General features: G+C 32.0%; 1 protein-coding gene across 3 annotated transcripts in view; it reads right to left on the minus strand.

The window, feature by feature from the left end:
* The window catches only part of LOC129809922 (uncharacterized), a 184,716-nt gene that overhangs the window by 151,528 nt on the left and 10,739 nt on the right, over positions 1–22,449 (minus strand). For all 3 annotated transcript variants that reach the window (XM_055860069.1, XM_055860068.1, XM_055860067.1), the window contains exon 2: positions 19,462–20,013. In XM_055860069.1, the coding sequence (XP_055716044.1) occupies positions 19,462–19,827 (366 nt within the window). In that variant the 5' untranslated portion in view covers positions 19,828–20,013. The remainder of the gene's footprint in view (positions 1–19,461; positions 20,014–22,449) is intronic.

The raw sequence follows: 22,449 nt of genomic DNA on the forward strand, positions 1-22,449 counted from the left end.
TTCTGATATATTTTAGTTATTATTAGTTATTATTATTATTATTTAGTTTATTTCTTATTTATTCAGGTTATAATATCTTGATTTTATTTTATCGGAATAAAATGAAAATTATGGCGTGGAAAATTATAGAAAATTGGCGACACTAAACCTAATATAAGTGAGAAATTGTGTAAAAAATATTTGTTAGTGCCAATATTTGTCCACAACTGTGTTTAAAGTGATGTTCTATCAATACACGTAGTAAAAATCTGAAATCCATAAGTTTTTTCAATGCTACGATGGAAAAAGCAATAAATTTATTCAATTTTATTTTCTTTAATTTCCCAGGTTTCCCTTGAGAATTTTAGGTCGGGAATGAAATTTTGTTCACTAATATTGTGTCCCCTAACGCAAAACAGTCGTTGCATTTAATCTTCACACGCAATAAGAGTGCACGAGTCACAGGAAATCTGACTGAATCGTTGAGTATAAAAAATTATTCATTTGAGGAAAATGTTTAAGCAAGTCTTAAAAATCTTAAACAAATGACAATTTTACGAACAGTAGTTATAAAATTGATATTTTATAGTGATTATATTTTATTTAGTCATAATCGATACATTTTACCGTACAAGATGACGTGATTATATCTAAAATAAATAATTGTTATTTTTTGAATGAAAAAATTCCCCATTCACTCAAATATGGACCTCTTTTATGCGGTTATATAGAAGAAATATGTAAAGTCTTCGCCATCGTTTTTGTATAGATGTTACATATCTCTACTCATTTATAGCGATAAATGCACATTGGGAGGCTTATCACTGGCTTTTACATTAAGTAAATACGACTTAAGTTTTCACAATTTTTTTGGTTTTCCTGTCTTTTCATAAGAAAAACCTTTTACTAATTTTTGTCACGTTCTTTCTGGAAACATTTCATGCTTTTTAAAAATTAAAAAAAGAAATCAATTCATTGATTCATTCCTTTAAATCTTCATCTTCAATTTCCGTAAGAAGAAGACCGACACTTGGTATTTCTAACAAGTCCATTTAACTATTTCTCAGAGTGTAAGATAGGTGCAATATCCATTTCAATTAAATTGAATTATTGCCGGTGTGATATCGTGTGACAGTGAAATGTGATTTATACCAACACTTTGACTATCTCATTCTGTAGATTCCGTGATTTGCGTGCAAAGAATATATCCCACTCATTTGTACATAGCAGACGGTGCTGAAACCCATACAAAGTCTTAACCCTCCCAAGTTTTCCTAGGCAATTGTGCACCAGACAGACAGACACCCGGTTCCACTGTCATTCACATGGCGCATCCAACAAATTCATCAGTTTAAACTGTTGCTGCACCTCGTAACTATTTTTAGTGCATTGTCTCCATATCGTTCTTATTTTTAGATGGCACTTTGGGTGCAAATGTATCAACATGCGTATTTGTGGTATTTTGCAATTAACTTTTCCCCTCCTGTAACCGTGCACCAGCTTGGAAAACATGTTAATTGTGTAAATTTTGCACACGCAAAATTGTTTTTCCACAACCCATCGCATAATTGCTCCTACCCCTTATCTTGAGTGAAATCCTCCCTGGTACTATCTCACAATTTCCACCCAGGGTTTAATGAGACGCTTGGAGAGAGAAAAAAAAGAAAAAAATTGAGAGTGCACCCTCACGTTTTCATGAAGTTCATTGGAGCTATTAACCATAATTTATTGGTAGATTGCACACACAAAGTGTTGTGGGAATCATTTTGTGATCAAGTCAAAGATGACATTTTAATCAATTTGTTAATTGAAGCTGAAAATGACAGCATGATACTGTTGTCAGACAGAACTACAAAATTGCTGGGAAAATACATGAGGCACAATTTGTATGGCCTCGTCGGGGCGCACAAAATACAAGAACCTAACCATTTGTTAATTCCACTGATGTCCCATTTGAGTGAAAGCATTAATTTTGCTTCAAACAGAAATAGCATGTGTGAGCCACCAAGAAAAAAGCAAGATGAGGAATGATACAGAAAAATAAATAATAAGATATCCATGGGAGGATTTCCGTCTTCTATATGGAAGCAGAGAAAATAGGATGAACTTCTTATACACACGAAAGAAATATAGGCATGTCCTTCTTCTATTCATCCTTTATATTCCCCAATGAAATTTTTCTATGGACTTTTCTTTTGACTTTTTGTCCCTAAATTACTTGTTTCTGTTTTGGAAATTTTATTATCAGTAAATTAAGTAATTTCATTTTCGATAGTCTTTTTTGGTTATACAAAGCACAAAGGCGGTAGAAAACCCCTTACTACCCCTGTGTTGGTATGTTAAATTAGAGGGAAAACGAGAAAATGAAAGGCTCAATTGATAGAAAAAAATCCATTCAGAAAATTTACCTCTGCTTATGCTAAGCTTTCTTTGTACGATTGCTTCCGGGAAATTTACTGATGAATTATACTTTAATACTACCTATTTCAAGGGGGTTGTATTTATGAGGCACTTGAAAAAAAGCTTTAGAAATTTTCTAAAGAAGTATATAATAAAGCTTCTACTAGACTAATTTAATGGATTTTTCTAAAATTAATTTCTTAACAAAAAATATCTTCAATTTGAGGATTGTGTGACTTATTCGACAATTGTTGACCCAGTCGACGGTTGACCTCACTAAACCTTTTTTTCTATGAACTAAAGTAAATTATTAGGTGAAAGCGTTCTACCTTCGGACAACTAATTTTCAAATTCATTTTTAAATTCATTAAAAAAACATATTGAACAAATTGGGTTGTTCGAAGCTAGAGTCATTCGAAGGTAACACGCTTTGCTCTTTACGGGGTTGAGATTAAGGATTTATGGTTTAAATGCTCTACGTTCACAACAGAAAATATTTTTAGGAAAATATTCAATGAACATTAGGTATTAGGTGCACATGATCTATCAAATTTTTAAAAATCATTGCATTTTTTTTAAAGAATTCAAAGTTGTAAGGAACCATGGTTCCTTACAGAAACGTTGTTGCAACCACGCTTCTGATCTAAGAATCGTATTAACCGTAAATGGCTTATGATTTTTAGGGGAAGATGTCCATGTTTTGCACGATCCCAAGGTACATAATGACTAAATATAATATTTCCTATGTTTCTCAATAAATGTGACTTATGGCACCCATATTTTAAAAACTAGAGGAAAGTGTTCTGCTTTCCAACAACAGATCTATGAAATGTCGTGGGTGCTTTTATCGGTCACATTTTATGCTTTCACCTTTTCAGTATGGAGCATCTTGTAGAAGCTGTGAGGCTGCCCTAGATACGATTCGGTACTTTTGTCAGCATACCATGAAAGGCAGGATCTTATTTGTGGATCTCAGAGCCAAAGTTGAACATACCCTATGACTAAAGCATAGGATATGTTCAATTTTTCCTCTGAGCTCCACATTTATGCTTAAAACGCCTAAAACTGTTCTGAATCTAATTGGTTTTAATTAAACAAGATGCGCAAGAGATACAAAGGGCTCAAGAAGCTTAGGTATCACTGTTCTGATTTACATTAATCGAATCTAATCTAATCTAATTTTTTAAGACTTCAAAGCTGTAAGGAACAAACCAAGCCTCTGATCTAAAGAATGTACTAACTATAAATGGCTCAAGAAGATGATTAAACATTTTCATGATAATTTATCATTCCATAACAAAAATTGCATTAGGTTTCTTTTCGAAATTGTGTAATTAAGGACAAAGATTAGTTTTCTTGAATAATATTAATTTTACTCATATTTTTTCTATAAATTATGATATTGGAAAATTTAGCTATAAAGTCAAAAATAAATTTAAAAAAATTAAAATTTTTGAATTTAAAATATACACTTTGTTTAGAATATAATACGCTAGATTTTTTCAATAGATAATGACTTTTAAAATCTAGAAAATAACCATTTCTTATTTTCAATAAATCAATCAAATCTATGCTTTGTCTAGAAATTCCGACTAAAAAAATAATTTAATACGAAATATAAATGAATTTTTTCCAAAAAAAAAATTGTACTTTATTGTCTCAGTTGCAAGCTTTACAGTTTTCAAATGAAATAAAATTATTACGAAATAACTTTTAATACATCACAATGAAATACAACCCCTTAATGCACATGGTTTAGTCCGATAAATATTTCCTCTTTCCGTGCGTTTCTAAAATAAGCCTAATCCTAATCCTTATTGACGTCTTCGTACTCATACAAATGGAAATTCATATATATTGATCTCCAGAGAAAACTATACATTATATATCAACACAGAAGAAATATTATATATTATTTGTTAGCTGGAAAATGAAAAGCTGGTAGGGTAAAAATACCACTAGTGCCATACAGTGCCCCATTTAATGCCATGTTAAATAAATTGGTGTTTTTTTATATTATGAATTGCGATTTTCAATTAAAAAAAAACAAATAACTTTGATTTTGAAATTCTCTAGCAATGTGGTTTTTAAAATTGTCATTTTGTTTAATGTAGCGTTTTATAAGTTAGCGATACTTAGTGATATCACTCCCCTATATTGCTTTTGAAAGATTATTAAAGAATAAAATGATTATTAGGAATTACTTCTCTTGGAATATACAGTGTTGGCTATAAGTTTCTTGACAAATCGGTGTTAGAGAAACCAGATGGAAAAATTATAGAAAAAATAACATTTAAAAATTTTTCTTTTTGCAAATGAGTTGCTTGTAATCCATATTTGATATTTATGGATTAAAAATAAAATAATTTTTTTTATTTCATTTCAAAAATAATTGTTTTCCCAAAGTAAAGCATTTCTCATCGGCAATAAGTTTCTTGAGACATTTGTAAAATTTACTCAACTACTATAGTTTTGGAATCCCAGTTGAGCTAATCTTGAAGTTTGTATTGTGACAATATGGAAATAATTTAGTACTTTCACAATTCCCCAAGAAAAGTCTTGTTAAAAGGACAAAAGGATCTTGTACAAATTTTGTCAAAAAGGATATTATTTACCAAGATGACAAATTTTTTTCTCACATCCTTTTATTAAGTTTTTCTTGTTAATTCAACAGGACTTTTTTCAGTGTACTTTAATGGTTCTTTTACTAAGCTTTATCGATTTTTAAAAGAGTTGTTTGAAGTTTTCGGTTTTACCCTATATATTGTGACAAATTTTTGTCAAAATAAAACATTTTAACAAAATACTCACAGTCTAGAAAACAAAAAAAAAATTAATAATTACTTTAAATGTCAATGTCAAACTTTTTTTAACTGTTTTAAATTTTGAAAGTAGTTGAAAGGATGCTTAAAACCAAGGGCATGACATTTCCTATGTTTCCCATATGTTTCTAGCGCGCCGAAAAAACTTTTGAGTTTATTAGCTGTTTTCTGTAATTGTAGAATGAATTAGCAAAAAATACTAATACAAAATAAAAGCCAATTTAATAACGAAGAGGCAACCGAAAACCCCAAATTGGTAATCTACGTAGTTTTAAAGATATCTCGTGAAATGTGTACGAAAACAGGAAAAAATTTACACTAAAACTGGTAGCATTTTTCAGAACTAATATTGCCCCCTGCTTAAAACCGATACATTCAAGAAAAACGTAATTTATAAAATGTAATTAATCCTTAAAGGCGTCTACACACTGTGAAAAATTTTTGTAAAAATGTTTTTTCAAAGGAAATTTTCCAAATTCCCTCTATCATTGTGGGCAGAGACGACAATTTTTTTTAAAGGCAATTTGTGATGAAAATTGCTTTTAGTAAGTGTGTAAAGGCCATAATATTGAGAAACGAAAATCTTTAATTTTCAAATTTTCAAATTAAAAATTTAACACCAATCTTTAAAATTAAGTTGTATAAGAATTGTTGGGTATAATGATAATATAGCGTTGGGATGAACTAAATTAGAGGACTTTTAAAATTTTAGTTTTATTCCTGTAATTAAAGGTATCTAACAAATGCTTGTAATTAATCAAAATGAACAGAAATATAAATCAAAAGGTGTATCAAGCGCGCAAACTCATATAGGTCATTCTCCTTCAATAGTGTTTCCAACTACCAAATCAATTCCCAGAATTTGGAAATTTTGTCCACAAAACTCTAATTTGTTTGCTGAAACCACTAATTAAGCTAAATGAAGAATTATAAGACCTTTAATTGGATCAAATGTTTTCCCAAATTTATCATGGACAAATTGTCCACAATATTTAATTAAAAATCAAATTCCTCAGCTGCTGGGCAGGTTTAAATGAAATTTATGTGACATTTTCCCAAAACCACAATAAAACCTAAATTCTCAGTGGAATTATATGTTTCTTCGGGAAAAAATAGGTTTATCCCTAATCAAATCATTGGCCAGAGAATGGTTCATAGATTTTTGGAGCAAAATTGTACCCTACAAATGGTATAGAAAGCCTTTTGAAAGTGATACTTGTGTTGAAACCCTTTGTGTCACGAATGAGTGACCTAAAAGGATACTCGGACGTCTTACAAATTCGATTGTGCTGAAAGGTCTTCTTTGAAGAACACCTTTCAATTCGTGCTTCAGCCAATTTTGAGACGATTTGTGGTTTTAGAGGTTGAGACTTGGGTTGAGAGCATACATCCCCCAGAGATAGAGATACCAGGAGGAGAAGAAACTTATTAAATTTACCATCCTCTCTCTACAATAGAATACAATTATATTTTCATCAGAAATTCGTGTGACAACTAACCCTCTCAATTATTTGGTACTATTCGTCACAGAGATGGAATATATTGCACATGAGGAATTTAGCACGAAAGAGTCCTTTTCATGGGATTGTCATATATTTCTCATAGAAAAATTTTTATTCACTGGCACATGTCGAATTGGGAAAGCCGGCAAAAATGCTGCATGTCACGTGAAAATAAATGAGTTTTCGTCAAATATGGCATTGGCACCAAATCTCCTTGATCATTTTGTGAAATCGTGCTGTTCTCCCTGTCTCTGCTTTTTTTTGGAAAATACTTCCGAAAGAGTCATCTACCCTATGCTACAAAAAAAAATCCAGCTTATGCCGATCCTGGATAATATTGGATCCCATGGAGTGAGTGACAAATTATGAATGGTGTTTTAATAATGGAAATTCAATAGAATTATGGATGCCGTGAAGGATATTTATTGAATTATTATGGTCTATCGAGCAACTAAATTTTCCCTCCCATAAATTGACTTCACAATTTTCTGGTTATTCTCTCCAAGGGATAGTGCTAATTTATGGTTAAGGATATTTCATCCATAATGCTATGTATATGAGCATTAAGAAAATTAGATTTATGACACCACACGAGGAATCATAGAAGCTTTTTCGTGTCACCATCTGGAAATCATTTTTATCCCTCCATGGCAAGAGCACAACAAAACACTGTCCTACATGGGATGTATACGTTTCAATCAAGAGGGTAATATTCTGTGGTAAAAAAATATTTTTGAGGGCTAAAATGTATTGGGAACACACTTTACTTTACGATGCAAGTATCTTGGGTTTGAATCCCATTTAATTCACTAGAAATAATTTAGTAATTAGAAGCAATTGGGAGAAAAATATACTCTCTTATACGGAAACTATTCGCTAGACCATTTATAATCTAATCAGATTTCTTTTAGAGACCTGATGACACACGACCTTCTTCTTTGATATTCAAAATCGGATTGATTATCATAGCTCGTTAGCTTTAAGAATTAAGAATTTTTAATTTTTTTATTTATATTTTATTTATTTCGATACTGGGCTTTTATTGCCATTTTGTACATTGTTCAGTTTACAAGTTTATTATTCAGTTTACAATGTTTGGTGAAAAATGGTGAAAAATGTCCATTCAGACGCTTCAATCATTTGCACCGGGCGGGACTCGAACTCACAACTGTGACAGTCGAGCCAGGGGTCACACGGCTCAGAAGCCGAACGCTCTTACCAATTGCACCACAGATCCTCAATTTTTAAATTTTCTCTTAAAACAGTGTAGACGATTGCCTTCAAAAGTGAAAGTTTTAACGAAAATTGCTCTTAACGTGTAGAGGCCTATAAACACGGTGGCAACATTCTGGAAAATAATGACACAACAACGGACTCAGAAGCGGTCAAGTAAGGGATTTAATTCTGAATTATTATTTATTACTGAAGTTATCTATACATTTTATGAAAAATTTCCGTCAAACACCTTAAACGACTTATTCTTTAAAATAGTTAGACGAGACACTAACCATACAGATTAAAAGTTTCACAAAAATCACTTTCACAACCCTCTTTCGAATCAACTATTTAAATAAATAGTTTTAAAATACATTTTTTTCTCAAAAAATCTTAATGTTCCGTGAAATAAAATTAATTTATTTAAAAATAAAGCAATTATTGACCGTCTATAAAAGGCGTAACTTTCGTGATATGTGTCTCGACTCTCTGTGAGAATTAAAGGATACAAGTTTTGACTGTTTTCACTTATTAGTGTAAAATTTGAAAATACGGACTATTGAAAAAAGCTCAGGTTTGTATACTGAAAGTGTCAGCTGTTAAGTGGTTTGATTTCTGGCCACATAAGTTTTTGTTTTTTGTTTCAGTAAATCGTAATGAGTTCAATCATTCCCAATAACGGTTTTTCAAGATCAACGTTTAAAAAGGCTTAAGAGTTCACAAGGTCTTGGAATTTCTGACAAGTCTAAACCAATGTAATCGGTAACGAACCGGTTCATAACCGATAACATTGATCAAAAATTCAATTATAGTACTCGTAAGGTATTTTGGGCAATGTTTTGAGTGATTTATAAACCTGTTCAAATCAGTTGTGAACCGGTAATTTATTGGTTGTGAGCCGATAAGTAATTTTTGTCCGAAAATCAATTCGGTTTCTCTTAAAACTTTTAGGCAATCTTTTTAATGATCTATGAATTTGTTTTAATATCGATAAACGATAAATGATGCGAAAGTACTTTTGAGGTATAGCAACTAAGTCACAGGTTTGAGCACTTCTCAGAGCCTAGGATGCTCTGACCCAACCATTTTGATAAGGAATTCCTTTTAAAAGTTAGGATTTTAATTAACAAAACGAATTCAATTTACTGTTTCAAGTATATTTGTGATAATATTTAGTAAAATATGTTTCGGTAAATGAAATACTGAACTTCCTATATGACAAAGAATTTTAAATCGTTCAGATTTTGAACTTGGAAACAACGTTCAAATGGCGATTACAGCATGAAAAGCTTGATAGCACGTGATTATTGGTTAGTAACATTGAGCAAAAGTGATTAAAAAATAAATAAATTAATTAAGCATATCTAATCGAATCAAAATAGAAATCCAACAAAATTAAAAAGACCGCCTCAGTTAAGTATCTTTTAGGTTTTTCAAAAAAAGTAGAACGATATGTACGAGAAGGATGGGGATTTGCGAGTATGCAATTCTTTCAAAAATTTAAAATTTTGTGATTAAATAATTAGTATCTGGAAATTATTCTGGATATTCTCGAATAGTCGACAGTATAGCATATGTGTCTAACACTTCAAGTGCGTGGAACTCCTGCACGTTTCCCTAATATTCTAAAATTTTTAACATCTCGACATTAAAAAACAAAAACACTGTGCTAAAAATTATGATAGAATATCTTCTAAATTTTAAAAACAAAAAAAAATTTTTTATTTAAAATATAAAATAATTTGTTTATTCTCTACAAAGCATTTCGAGTTATTAATTTTAAGTAATTTAAGTAAATTTTCGTCTTGTCAAAAGTATCAAAAATTTTATACTTTTGTTTTTTTTGCGGTTTATTATCAACGCTAAGATGGCAGTGGGCGCAAATGGAAGGGGAATTGCCTAATTTGAAATGAAGAATACAATACATTTGTAGGGGAAAGTACTCTCCCTTCGAACGTTCATGCCTTCGAATAATGTGAATTTTCTTTTTTTTTCCTAAGAGATTTACACATTTTTATTAAATATTAGTTAGTTTATCATCAGTTATTGATAATTACGTGATAATTGTGTATAAGTACTTTCCTCTATATTTCAAAAAAATTAATGTAATCCAACAATTCAGAAATTATAAAAAAAATCCTCAGATATTTCCCCCTTGATTTGTGCTTCTTGTACTTTACGTCCCAGCGTCTTTCACCAAGAATTTTTCAACATTTGCATAATGACGAATTTAACCGTGATCGTTTTTTCCATTCACCTCCGCCAATGTATATCTTATGACCTTAATAATATTTTTTATTACATACCAAACACCATTTCTCCTTATCTTCCATATCCAAACGGAGGAATGTCATTTTCTTAAGAATCATCACATCCCAATGCGTCATGAAGGGGAGCATGGAGAGCATAAATACACTTGACAAATACATAAATGGGAGAGAATTGGCGTTCATCACATGAAAAAGCTTTCTCAATTCATGTTGGCAGGTCATAAATCAATTTGTATATAATAATTTAACAGAAACATGACTGACTTCGAGATTCTCCGGCATTTGCAAGCCATCCCAACAGTTAGGTATATTATAAGTACAAAATTTTGCTGCCACAAGAAATTCGTGTACGATGATCCCGCCTTAAATCTCCAAATCCCTCAGCAGAGTTTAATAACATACAAACAAATTTATGAGCAAATGTCAGAAAGTATGCTGGATTGAGGCGACACGACATTGATAATTTACTGATACGAGACTTCATTTTGCAAAAAAATTCCATTAAAAGTTTTCAATTTTTTTCTTATACAAAATTTTCGCTCTCCGACATCTCATTAAATTATAAAACACTCTCTTCTACCGCCAAAGACAATTTTGTCAACTTTTCTCCTCCATGTCATCAATTGATAATTTTTTTCTTGTCACTTAATTATTTCAATATAAATTCTCTTTACAAGAAGGAAAATGTCGCATTTCTTTTATAACCCAAGATACCTCACAAGAATAAATGAATTAACGAGAAAATTAAGACATTTATCGCCACATAAAAAAGTTCTTTAAATGTTTATTTTCATCGCGAAGGCAATTATTGAAAAGAGGAAATCAATGGTATATAGTCAGGAGGGTCAATTATTGTCTGAAATTCTGTATGATTAGGAAAAAATAAAATAAATTAACGCTACCTGGACAAAAAAAATGGTTTTAGGCATTAAGGGCCAATTAGACACAATAAAATTACAGTCCCCGCCTTTCAATGTACAATTTTTAATTTATTTGTATGTTTTATGATGACTTTTATGTGTTTATGTTCTTTAGACATCTTGTTTGAAAATAAAAATGAACAAAAATCAAAAGGTAGAGTTACTTTATGGAGAAGTAGCGTTCGAAGCATTGCTCTGCAATTTGAAAAAAAAAATATAACGCATGAAAGAGAAGTAGGGGGTTGGTTAGGCAGTTTGAGGTATGAATCAGAATTAAATTATCAGACTGATTTAAAAAATAAGATATGCCAAAGCATGAGATAGAGCTATCAATAAATTAACTTTTCGCATGACTTTTGGGTGTATAACAGTTTATTACCGATTAAATTGATTCACAAAACGTTAATCAATTCCGAACTAGAAAATTGATTAAGGAATGATCAAGAAAGGGATGGTTAAGATATTTGAGAAAAATAAATCAATTACAATTATTTGCAAAATTTATTACCGATTGGGATTGACATAGCCGTGTTCGAAATTTCAATACCTTTCGAAAAAATTTAACCAAATCGGTCAAAAAGTGAGCACTTTAAAGTGATTGACGTTTGACCCTTAATAAATCAAATGGGGATTTGTCCGGTCATAGATACGTATGCACGAAGTGCTTGCCTAGGCTACCTATAAAACATCTTCGGAAATAAAAGGAATCTATAATACTGTTTTCGAAAAAAAAAACCAAAAACATAGTTTTGGAGGGATAGAGCGCCCACATAGCTGGGGTAAGTGTAAATAGCCGAGACAGCGACAATTGAGCGATAACCATTTTTTTACACTTTGTGTCTCGGCTATGACCATTTTTTTGGTAATTATTGAGGAATTACCAATTTTCGTTCAAAAAATACTTTACGAGATAACGTCCACTTATGGGACAGTCACCGAAGATGGCAAGTTGATATCTTTTACCGTTTGACCTCTAGTTCAGGACGAAACTCAAAGTCAAGTAAAATATAATTTCGGAAAAAAATGGTTCAATTATCGGTTTTTAACAGATTCATTGCCAATTAAGAGCGATGCAGCTGGGTTCGAAATTTCAATACCTTTCCCAAAAAACCAAATTTAACCAAATCGGGTAAAAAATAAGACCTTCAAAAATATTGGCCTTTGACTTTTAATAATTCAAAATAGATATTTTAAGGTCATAGGTCATGTATGGACGAAATATGCACCTAGACCACCTCTAAAACACATACGAATATAAAAGATTGGTATAGTAGGAACCGTTTTCGAAATAAACCAAAAAACTTGGTTTTGGAGGGGATGGATGGGCGTGAAAAGAAAAAGAAAACACATCTGGAGCTTTTACCGTTTAACCCTTTAAGGACGATTGGAACACCGGTGTCCCATAAAGAAAATAATTTTTCCTGACTACCTAAAGTTATTTTTTTTCTTATGTTTGTACGTAATTGTAAAGTAGAAGGTTGAAGGAATCTAAGATATTTTTTGCAAGTCTCTAGCTATTTGCTATGTAGTAAATTTTTAAGTTAAAAATTGAAGAATTTTAAAATTCTCATATTGAAAATTGATTTTAATTATTTTTTATACTTCCAATTTTTTTTAAGCGAAACCGTTTTGGAACTAGAAACTACAATACTCAAACATAATATTTTTCATTAGAGTAAAAATTATCCGTTATTGGTATGGTCAGGAAAATTACTTAAATTTTTTAGCTATTTTTGTCCCTATCGTTCCTTGAGGCAAAAAATACACCAAATCAGACTCTGTTGGCTTTTCTAAGGTTAGATGTGAGACGTTTCACAAGTTTTGTTAATCGGTTTCATTTTTATTGTTGATTTTCGGTCAGTGAAAACTGTCTCGTCGTTAAAGGGTTAAGCTCCAGAGCGGTGGTAAGTTGGAGAAAAGGCGGATTATATAACTGCTCTCCCTGTGAGTTTTAGCAGTAAAAGATGGTTTACAGAACCAAAACTGTAATTTCCAATTCCTATCATTTTCAGTTGAGTTTAGTAATTGCAACAATAATCCTTAAACTTTTATTTTCAGATATGAGGCTGACGATTTTTCATCTAAATCGTGAAATGTTTGAGACTGCCCTATTACGGGGCAGTTTCAAAAGAGAAAACATAATCAGTCTGTATATGAAATTCTGAATAAGAAAAAACGTTTGAGTTTATTTATTTAATATTTCCAAAACTTAAAATTGCAAAAATATAAATAGGCATGATATTATAACTCATTTTTTACTGTATTCAGAAAATATAATATTTTTTAAATACATTTCATATTAATTGACAAAATTTGATAAGTTGATAAATTATGCAAATATTAAAAAAATATCAGAAGATCTCTAGGACTTCTAAAACTCTTCTGAGTTAAAAAATCATTATATAATTTACTTAACACTTATAACAGTTTGGAAGTATAATAGTTTATTTAAAAAAGTAAAATACAAATTCTAAAAATATTTGAAAAGAATAGTATAGATTTTCAAAATTTATTCATTAAAAAAAGCATTATAATAATAATAATAATTTATTCAACTTCGTATAACCCCCCGTACCATGCGTCCGCCGCCGTCTCAGCGTTGGTGACCAGCCTCCGAAGCCAAACGGCGGAAATGCTTCTTCACTGGCTGTATAGGCATTCGTTACATATTACTACATACAATCTCATTTTAACAAAGTGATTGATTTCAAACTGACGTAAAGGCACAGGGATACGAAATGATATTAGTTTATTTACAATTTACAACCGCGTAAAATATATTGTTTTTCACTATATTTTTCAATCGTAAAATTTTCTTTAAATAAATCTGTTTCTTCCATTAATTTCGGATTTATTTTTATTTTATTTTTAGGACAGTACTTGTCCATTTGTCATTCGAGGAATAATCAGAAGTTCTGCAAAGTTTTATTTTAATTTAGTATATAAAAAAATCAAACTACATGAATAATGTTGTACGGCACTACGGGGAATCTAGAGACATTTCCAAACTGGCTTTAACATCTAAGTTCTCTTTTCTTATCATTTTTCTAATAATTCTTATTCTTTTCTTTTGTAAGTTAATTTGTAAAAATATTGCACAATGTGTGTTGTGTTTTTGAGTAAATTGAAAAAAATGATATAAGTTATGAAATTCATCACTTTAGTTTGCATTGGGCTAAAATAGGGGGAAGTGGGGCACCTTTGAAACTGGGATTTTTCTTCTTATGTTTTAAGTGGAACTGAGCCATATCATAATGCAAATTAGCTTCTCAATTTGTTTATGCACCTGAATTATATCACGATAAGGCTCAACTTTATTAGGTGAAAAATCCCAATTTCAAAGGTGCCCCACTTTCCCCTACTGTTGTAGTAGCATAAAGGGTTAAGATTAAAATCGCGTATTACGAAACTGCCCCTTCTTGATACTGAATCATCATCTGCTATTAATACGTCATCTTCGTAAGGCATCGTAAATGTATGACATCAACCCCATCAACACCCGATCTTTTATACGAAAAAGTGAAGAGCTGTCAATGTTGACAAAAATTTGCAAACACAAATCCTTCAATAAACTGGCTATTCCATGCTACTTCTACTTGTTTTTAGTTTAATGAACATATCTCCAAAAACCTCAAATAGCTTTAACTATATTAATTTTTATTTTGTGATATAGAAGTGATACGAGGGAAAATGATTGCGTTTTTTATGCCACGTCTAACCATATTTGTGCAGCAATTACGCATAAAACATACGGAGTGGACTAGAAATTTGAATTTTTATGGACTATCCAAAAAAACACACGACGTACTAAAATATTTGCCTTTTTAAAGCTTTTTCCTACTCTATAAACTTTCATTATATTCCGTATAAAAAATATATAAAAACAAAATAAAAAAAACCGTGAATTTAAATTTTTTCGAGACATTTAAGTCGGACCAAAACATTATGTGTAGGCACGTATATGGTCAGAGAAAAAGGGCGCAAGATAAAAGTTATGTGAGGATCATCGATTTTCTGACAGGGGTGGAACAATAAATGTTTGGTAGATTGTATGAAAATATGGGAATTTCAATGCATAACTTCCGGTATAGTGTCGCCTTTATCGAGCAATAAAAGACAGCAGAAAAAAAGGAAGAAAGAAGCCCTCAAACGGATGCTTGTGACATATTTTTGTGTATTTTGCACAAACAATCCAAAGGCAGAAGAGGGGTGTATTTTTGGCCTTTGAAGTGCTCATGGCACATTCCTAAAATGTATGTGATATATACTTCTTCGAGGGAGACTGGTAGAGAATTTTTTTTTATGTCTGTGGAAATTTCCTTTTTAAATTTCATCATTTTAAGGAGGTGCATTTTGGAAGCCGGGAATGTCGTCGTAAAAACAATGCCTTATCTAAATTACTTGAATTTTCTCGGCGACTACCAACTTACTATATACACCAAAAACCCTCGGTGAAATCCCAATAATTAGTGCGAGTGGATGTTCAGACAGGAGAGGCTTTCTTGTTTTGTGTGACCGAAACTCGATGAGAGCAGTAAAACGACAAATAATGCCGAAGAACAATCGTATACAGCGGAAGAAATGATTAAGTTACTTTTATTGCACGTAAGAATCGAGCTCGGAATCCCCATGCTTCATCACGTAAAATTACCTTTTTTATTTGTCCAATTCCACAAGTAACGATGTCATGCGAACCCGTATTCGCGTTCTCCCTGGACCGCCAAACATGTCCGAAATTGTAGAAATCAAACCGGATTTTACTTCTCTCCAAAGGGTAATAACATGTAATTCCTATGCAATAGCCGCCGATGTCAGAAGCCCCTCTGCAAAAATGTTTTTCTTTCTCTGCAACAACAGCAGGAATTTTCGCACGACAGGGATACGAATTTTAATTACAAGACATATTCGTGGGTGTCCAATACCAAAAATGGAATATACAGTATTGGACAGAATCTTGGGTACAACTTATCAAGATGAATTTATGAACTTCTACACTGCCATTAATTCGTATTAGTCTCTGGTATATTCATTTGAATTTTTTGAAATAATAACAAGGCAAGATTAATTTCTATAAAAAAAAATGTAGCTTAGGGGAGATCAGGGCAGACTGGGCTGGACTTTTTTTAATTATCCAAATCTAATTCTAATATTGGATAATTTTGATCAGGTTTTCCCGATATCTGTAATATATCCAGAAGTTACAATATTTACTAAATTTACTTGCTTTTAATATTAGGTTTCATAAAATTTGTTTTTTCTATTTTTTAATGAGTATAAATGACTAAATACGGATAAGAATTTAATCATTACTCGGGTTTTAGCCCTATTTGTTCCTTTTTTAAGATTTAAAGGGTAAAAAATCTATTAGAAAATAAAAAGAAAACAATAATATTGTTTAATTCAGCACTATGAGACCTTAGAGAACTAGACTAAACCTTTAGTCTGAAGACCACTTTAGATCTAACTGTCCAAATATATTAAAGGATACTTACGGAAAAAAATTGAATATTTGAACTCATGAATTCCAATAAATTTTTTATATTACAATATTTTGTCGTTTGTATTAAGCGTTGTCATATCTACAGTGTTTTTTAAAATATTTTCATATGATCAATTTAGCTAGGTTTCGAAAAAAATTAAAGACAAATTTATTATAAAAAGAAATGTATTCTTGAAATCAACTGGATAGACCGGATAGACCATTATTCAAATAAATCGAGTAATAAAAACATCAGAAAATCGATAAATATGCGTACAACAATAGTGTTAATACAAAGAGCAATATGAAGAAGATTCTTCTGATTAAGAAGTACAGTACGTACGGGTACGATATAACACTGCGATTGTTTAATTTAAAATTAATCCAAATTGTTAATTCGGAAATCCGGTAGTGTCTCTATGACTGAGGTCTCGTAGTATTTCTCTCTGCAGATTTGTATCGAATTAATTCAGTGAATGAATGAAAAGTAATGACAATTCATTAATAATGGACCGCTTAGAAACAAGACAGACAGGCTAGTTCAGATACGAGTTTGGCTTGAAGAAATCTGTCGATACAAATACACATTCACTGCAATTGATCCAAATTCCAAACCAAGGCTGGTCTACCGTAATATAGAAACGGCACTGTGTGCGTACCTCAGGCACACAGAAGCCAAAGAATAGAGCTGGAGGACCACCCTAGGGGGTTAAAATAGAGTGGAGAAATGGGAAGTGCGTAATGGAACTAAATAAATGATTTAGATTTAGATTTATTGAATAAGAATGTCTATACAGAGTATTTTACATTCTATAATTTCTGTGAGAATCTGAAGCACACAGTACAAGACAGGAAATAGAAAGAAAGGAAAAACAACTAAAAAGCTCGAAAAGAAACAAAGTCCAGAAAGAAGTGTCTGCGTCTCATTCCTTGTGAGAGTGTTCCAAATGGAAACATCCGCCATAAAAAGAGTCTCATGAAACACATGGCTCCTCGACAATAGCTCTACCAGGAACGAAGCCTTAGGAATGGCCTGGATTCAGCGAAACCGATAAAGGTTTAAGCCGACCCATAGGCAAATTTTAATGCTTCAGGAAGGGTATTTTATTGAGTGGTCCTCGGACCTATAGTTCTGAAAAATCCAGAATTTCTAAATAAGAAGCCATTGCTGGTATTTTTCAAAATCGGTAAAATCCATAGTCCTTAAACCACTTGACATCAGTTGAAGCATTTGACTTAATCTTATATCAGAATCCTGTATTTCAATGGGAGAGCCTCTATCCAAATCATCCATATGATGGCTTGCCTCAAAACCAAAGGTCTCTATAATGGGCATGGATAGGTCAGTTAATTGGGACTAATGAATAAAATCCTCGGATTAATAATGATTAACCCGTGATGAAGTCATTTGAAGTCAAAAAATTGTTCATAAAGAACACCTCACAAATGCAACTGATCCCGGATCGGTTGGTTCGCTTGGGAACCAAGAGATCTAAATAAGTAAATAAAAACTATAACCCTACTATCCCTTATTTTAAAACCAAAACTTAGATAATAAATTACACTCCTAAAATCAATAAAAGCGGAGTGTGATTTCACGATATAAAGCGGTACATTATAATGTTTAAATGAAAACGCTCAAAAGTTCCTAAATAAGAATGGATTTTCTAGAGTATTTTTGAAACCAGTATTTTGGCAGTTCAGTAAAACGTCGTAAATAAACAGATTCTTGTATGTTAACAGGCAGGAATGGCTAGTGTTGTTTTTTTTTAAATTTGCGATTATTAAGTCGTAAACAAAACCAATAAATAAAAAATAAATAAAGAATAAATAAACCATAAATAAATAAAAAGTAAAGAATTTATGCATAGTCCTACGATGTACCTTGTGTATATGGGCATGAATAAATAAAACAATTCAAATTATCAAAACAATTCAATACAAATTATCACGTAGAACATACAATTTTCCTTTTATCTGAGACACTTTTCCCTGATTTAAACAGACTAATAGACTTAAAAAGTTTTTTTTTTTATATTCCATTAGGAAATTTTAAGTAGTTTTATAGTCTGCAAAAGGAAATAGGTTTTTAAATTCACCTAAGGCATAATTCTCTTATTTAGCTAAAACGTTGGTTAGGAATCTAAGGTTATGCTGAACATAACCTTCAAACTGTAACCCAAAATTCAAAATATTTCGTTTTAAATATAGTTCAGAACATTTTTAACACTTTAAAACTATATTTTGTATAAAAAGGCTTCAAATTGTCTCTTAAGCGAGTTTATAATCTTTGAGCGGAATTAGGGCATGAATCCTTTGTTATCTTATTTATGAAATCACTTTTATTTTACACTAAAATTTCACAAACAGAACTAGTGAAAAAAAAACAGAGTTTCCCCTCTATTATTGAGGTGTAGGTCGTAGGTAGTGTGTTAGATTTTCGTTTGCTGTAATAGATTTTTAAGTTTTTGATATCTATATTATTAAATAGAATTTTAAGTAGTCATTATTTAGAAATTCAGTTTTACAGCTTAGCACTGATACTGAAGACGAAGTCAATTGCATCTAAATGGTTTCTAATCATTCTGTGATACAAAATCATATTAGCCTGAGGAACAATCTAATATTGTAGAAGTCCATTCTCTGGGTATTTTAGTTGAAAGCTTCTGCATTATGTAATCGTTTTCTCTAATGGAAGTCTAGTCTAGACAAATGGCCCAGAAATTTATTGAGAGCTCCCAAAATTCTCCATCCCATCTCAATTTGCAATTTCGGGGGAAAATGGACACATCCTGAATAGGAATGTGTGTGTATTGTGTCTACATAAATGTGCCTCACTGTATGACTAAGGTGAATTAATCTGAGACCACTCACCGGCGTGGAATATGGATGGGATGTCAATCGGATGGAGTCGGTCTGCAATTGCTGGCGCAGGAGTGTTTCCAATTCCGTTGTCGGTGGGGTTTCTCTGCCACCGATGCCCTCCAGTCCCTCTGCCAATCCATCGGGATCGTTGAGCATAAAGTATACACTGGCAGCTCCCTTCTCCCTCAGCTGTCGCACAGACTTGAGCAACTTGTGCCGATGCTGAGGATTCTCCACACCAATGGCATCAAGATCGGGATCACCCACTTGCTTGCAGATCTCAAGATCATCGTACCCGTTGTCGAGAAAACTCTCGGCGTACTGACCCAGGCCAAGAGCCTTCAACCACTCACAAACTATGTTGCTGACTGCCATCACTACCTCTGTCCCTGTCAGATTCCTCTCAAGACACTTCTAATACCGCGTGTCTTTCTGAACCTTCTTGCTGAGTTCTTGACTTCAACAGTCCCTAAGCTCACTCACACCCTAACCATCGTGAAGCATTTCGCGGGATAGATCTTGAGAGTCTCTCAAGTCTCAAACGGAATTTTGCCCAAGTCACTGAAACAGATAGAAAAATCAATGTTTAACTTTCTGCATCTTTAGCTCAAGCATTTATGTGTGCAAAATTATGGATATTACTCCCCAAGTAACCAAAAGTTTGCCTTAATTCTTATTGATCTTATAAAATTTTTTTCAGAAGTTCACCTATTTTTAAATAAAATTGATCCTTATCGTGATATAATTTAGCAGCACAAATAGATTAAGAAGCTAAATTACATTATGATATGGCTCAGTTCCACTTAGGAGAAAAATCCCAATTTCAAAGCTGCCCAACATTCAAAGGTACCCCACTTCCCCCTAGCAATATGGGACTTTGTAATGTAAATTTATATAGTATTAATAAGTATGACGTAAGTTTATAAGACCTTTAACGTAAAAAATATTTTTCAAGTGGTTTTTTATTCGGAATTTCCAGACAGCGTTTGCCAATCCCGTATTTAACATTATTCTTAAACAATGTTGTGCAAATATTTGTGTCAAATATTATGGAAATATTCGAATAAAGTACAAGTCAATGTGGAAATTTTGTTTCGAAGAATATAAACCAGACCGAATTCCTCCATTGACTTATATTCCATTCGCGGTCAACATCGAAAAGAATATTCGAATGAACTACCAGTAGGTCTTCTAAATTCGAACGCTCGGGGGGTATTTTTGACATTTCTCACCTCCCAAATTCGAACGATTTTTCCAAGAACTAACGAAATTTATGTGAGATTAACCCTTTAAGGACGATTGAAACACGTGTGTCCCATAAAGAAAATAATTTTTCCTGACTACCTAAAATTAAGTCTTTTCTTATGTCTGCACATAATAGTAAAGTAGAAGGTTGAAGGAATCTAGAATATTTTTTGCAAGTCTCTAGCTATTTGCTATGTAGTAAATATTAAAGCTCAAAAATGGTAAATTTTTAAATTCTCAAATTCATAATTGATTTTATTTATTTTTTATACTTCTAATTTTTCTTTTAAGCAAAACCCTTTTGGCAATAAAAACTACAATACTAATGCGTAATATTTTTCACTAAAGCGAAAATTATTATTTATTAATATTGTCAGAAAAATTACTTAAAATTTTGGGCTATTTTTATCCCTATCGTTCATAGAGGCGCAAAATACACTGAATCAGACTCTTTTGAACTTCCCAAGATTAGATGTAAGACTTATCATTGATTATGTTTCTCAGTTTAATTTTTATTGTTGAGTTTCAGTCCGTAAAAAGTGTCTCGTCGTTAAAGGGTTAAATTGTACTTTGAATTAAATTCCCGTACTTTCTCATAAATCTTAGTAGCAACACACTTACTTTTCATTTTATACGATCATAATGTATGTAAACATTCAGGAAGAAGCACATAAATATGATTTTCATTCATCCAGATTACGAATTTTTAGATAACCCCACAATTGGCATTTTGAATCCAAACGTCGTTGTTCGAATTTGAGAAATTCAGATTTGAGAGACTCTACTGTATTCGTAATTCAAGTTTTCTGCCTTTTTCCCAATGAGGTTCGTATAGATATAAGTCGGCGGCAGCCACATTGTAAGTGTCGACTCTAGGACCATTAACATACCCTTCATTTTTCCCCTTTTTTGGATTACTCGAAAACGCGTTTTTAACGTTTTTTCTAAAGTCCAAGATTAAAAAGGCTCTAGAGAGCGTATTTCTTATATCTTCCGGCGCGTTGGAAAAATCTTGCAATTTTTTATCAGTCTGAAACGGTTCCAATCGATAACGAATCAGTAATGAATGAACCGATTCATAACACTTAAGAAATTTTTTTTCCAAAATTCAATTGTAGGGTAAAGTGGTACAAGTTGGACAATGGTACAAGTTGGTCAGGGCTTTTTTTTTGACAAATTTAGTACATCATTTTCATTTGTATATTTTTAATGCTTTATTTTCATAATTTGGTTCCTTGTGCTTAAAAAATTTAGCACTGTATCAAGAAAAAATCCCTGTCCAACTTGTAACACTATGTCCAACTTGTATCACTTCACCCTATTATTCATAAGATATTTTCGACAATGCTTCGAGTGATTTATAAATCGGTTCAAATCTGCTATGAACCAACAAATAATTTTTGTCCTAAAATCAATTTTATTAGGACGTCTGCACATTGTGAGCAATTTTCATCAAAAATCGATCTCTTGATGGAAATCGTTCGCATCGCTGTAAGTGGAAACGTTAAAATTCTGTAAAAAATTCAATTTTTGTTGAAAATTGTTCCCAATGTGTAGAGGAGTTTACTCTTTATTCTATTTTGGGTAATCTTTGAGTGATTTATGAATCGATTCAAATCGGTGGGGAACCGGTAAACGGTAAATGATGCGGAAGTACTCTTGAGGTGTAGTAACTAAGTCATGAATCCGAACATTTTGCAAAGTCTACAACGCTTCGCGACTCATTTTAAATAATTGATTAAAAAAATATTG

This window comes from Phlebotomus papatasi, chromosome 1 (assembly GCF_024763615.1).
Source record: "Phlebotomus papatasi isolate M1 chromosome 1, Ppap_2.1, whole genome shotgun sequence".
Taxonomy (NCBI): Eukaryota; Metazoa; Arthropoda; class Insecta; order Diptera; family Psychodidae; genus Phlebotomus; species Phlebotomus papatasi.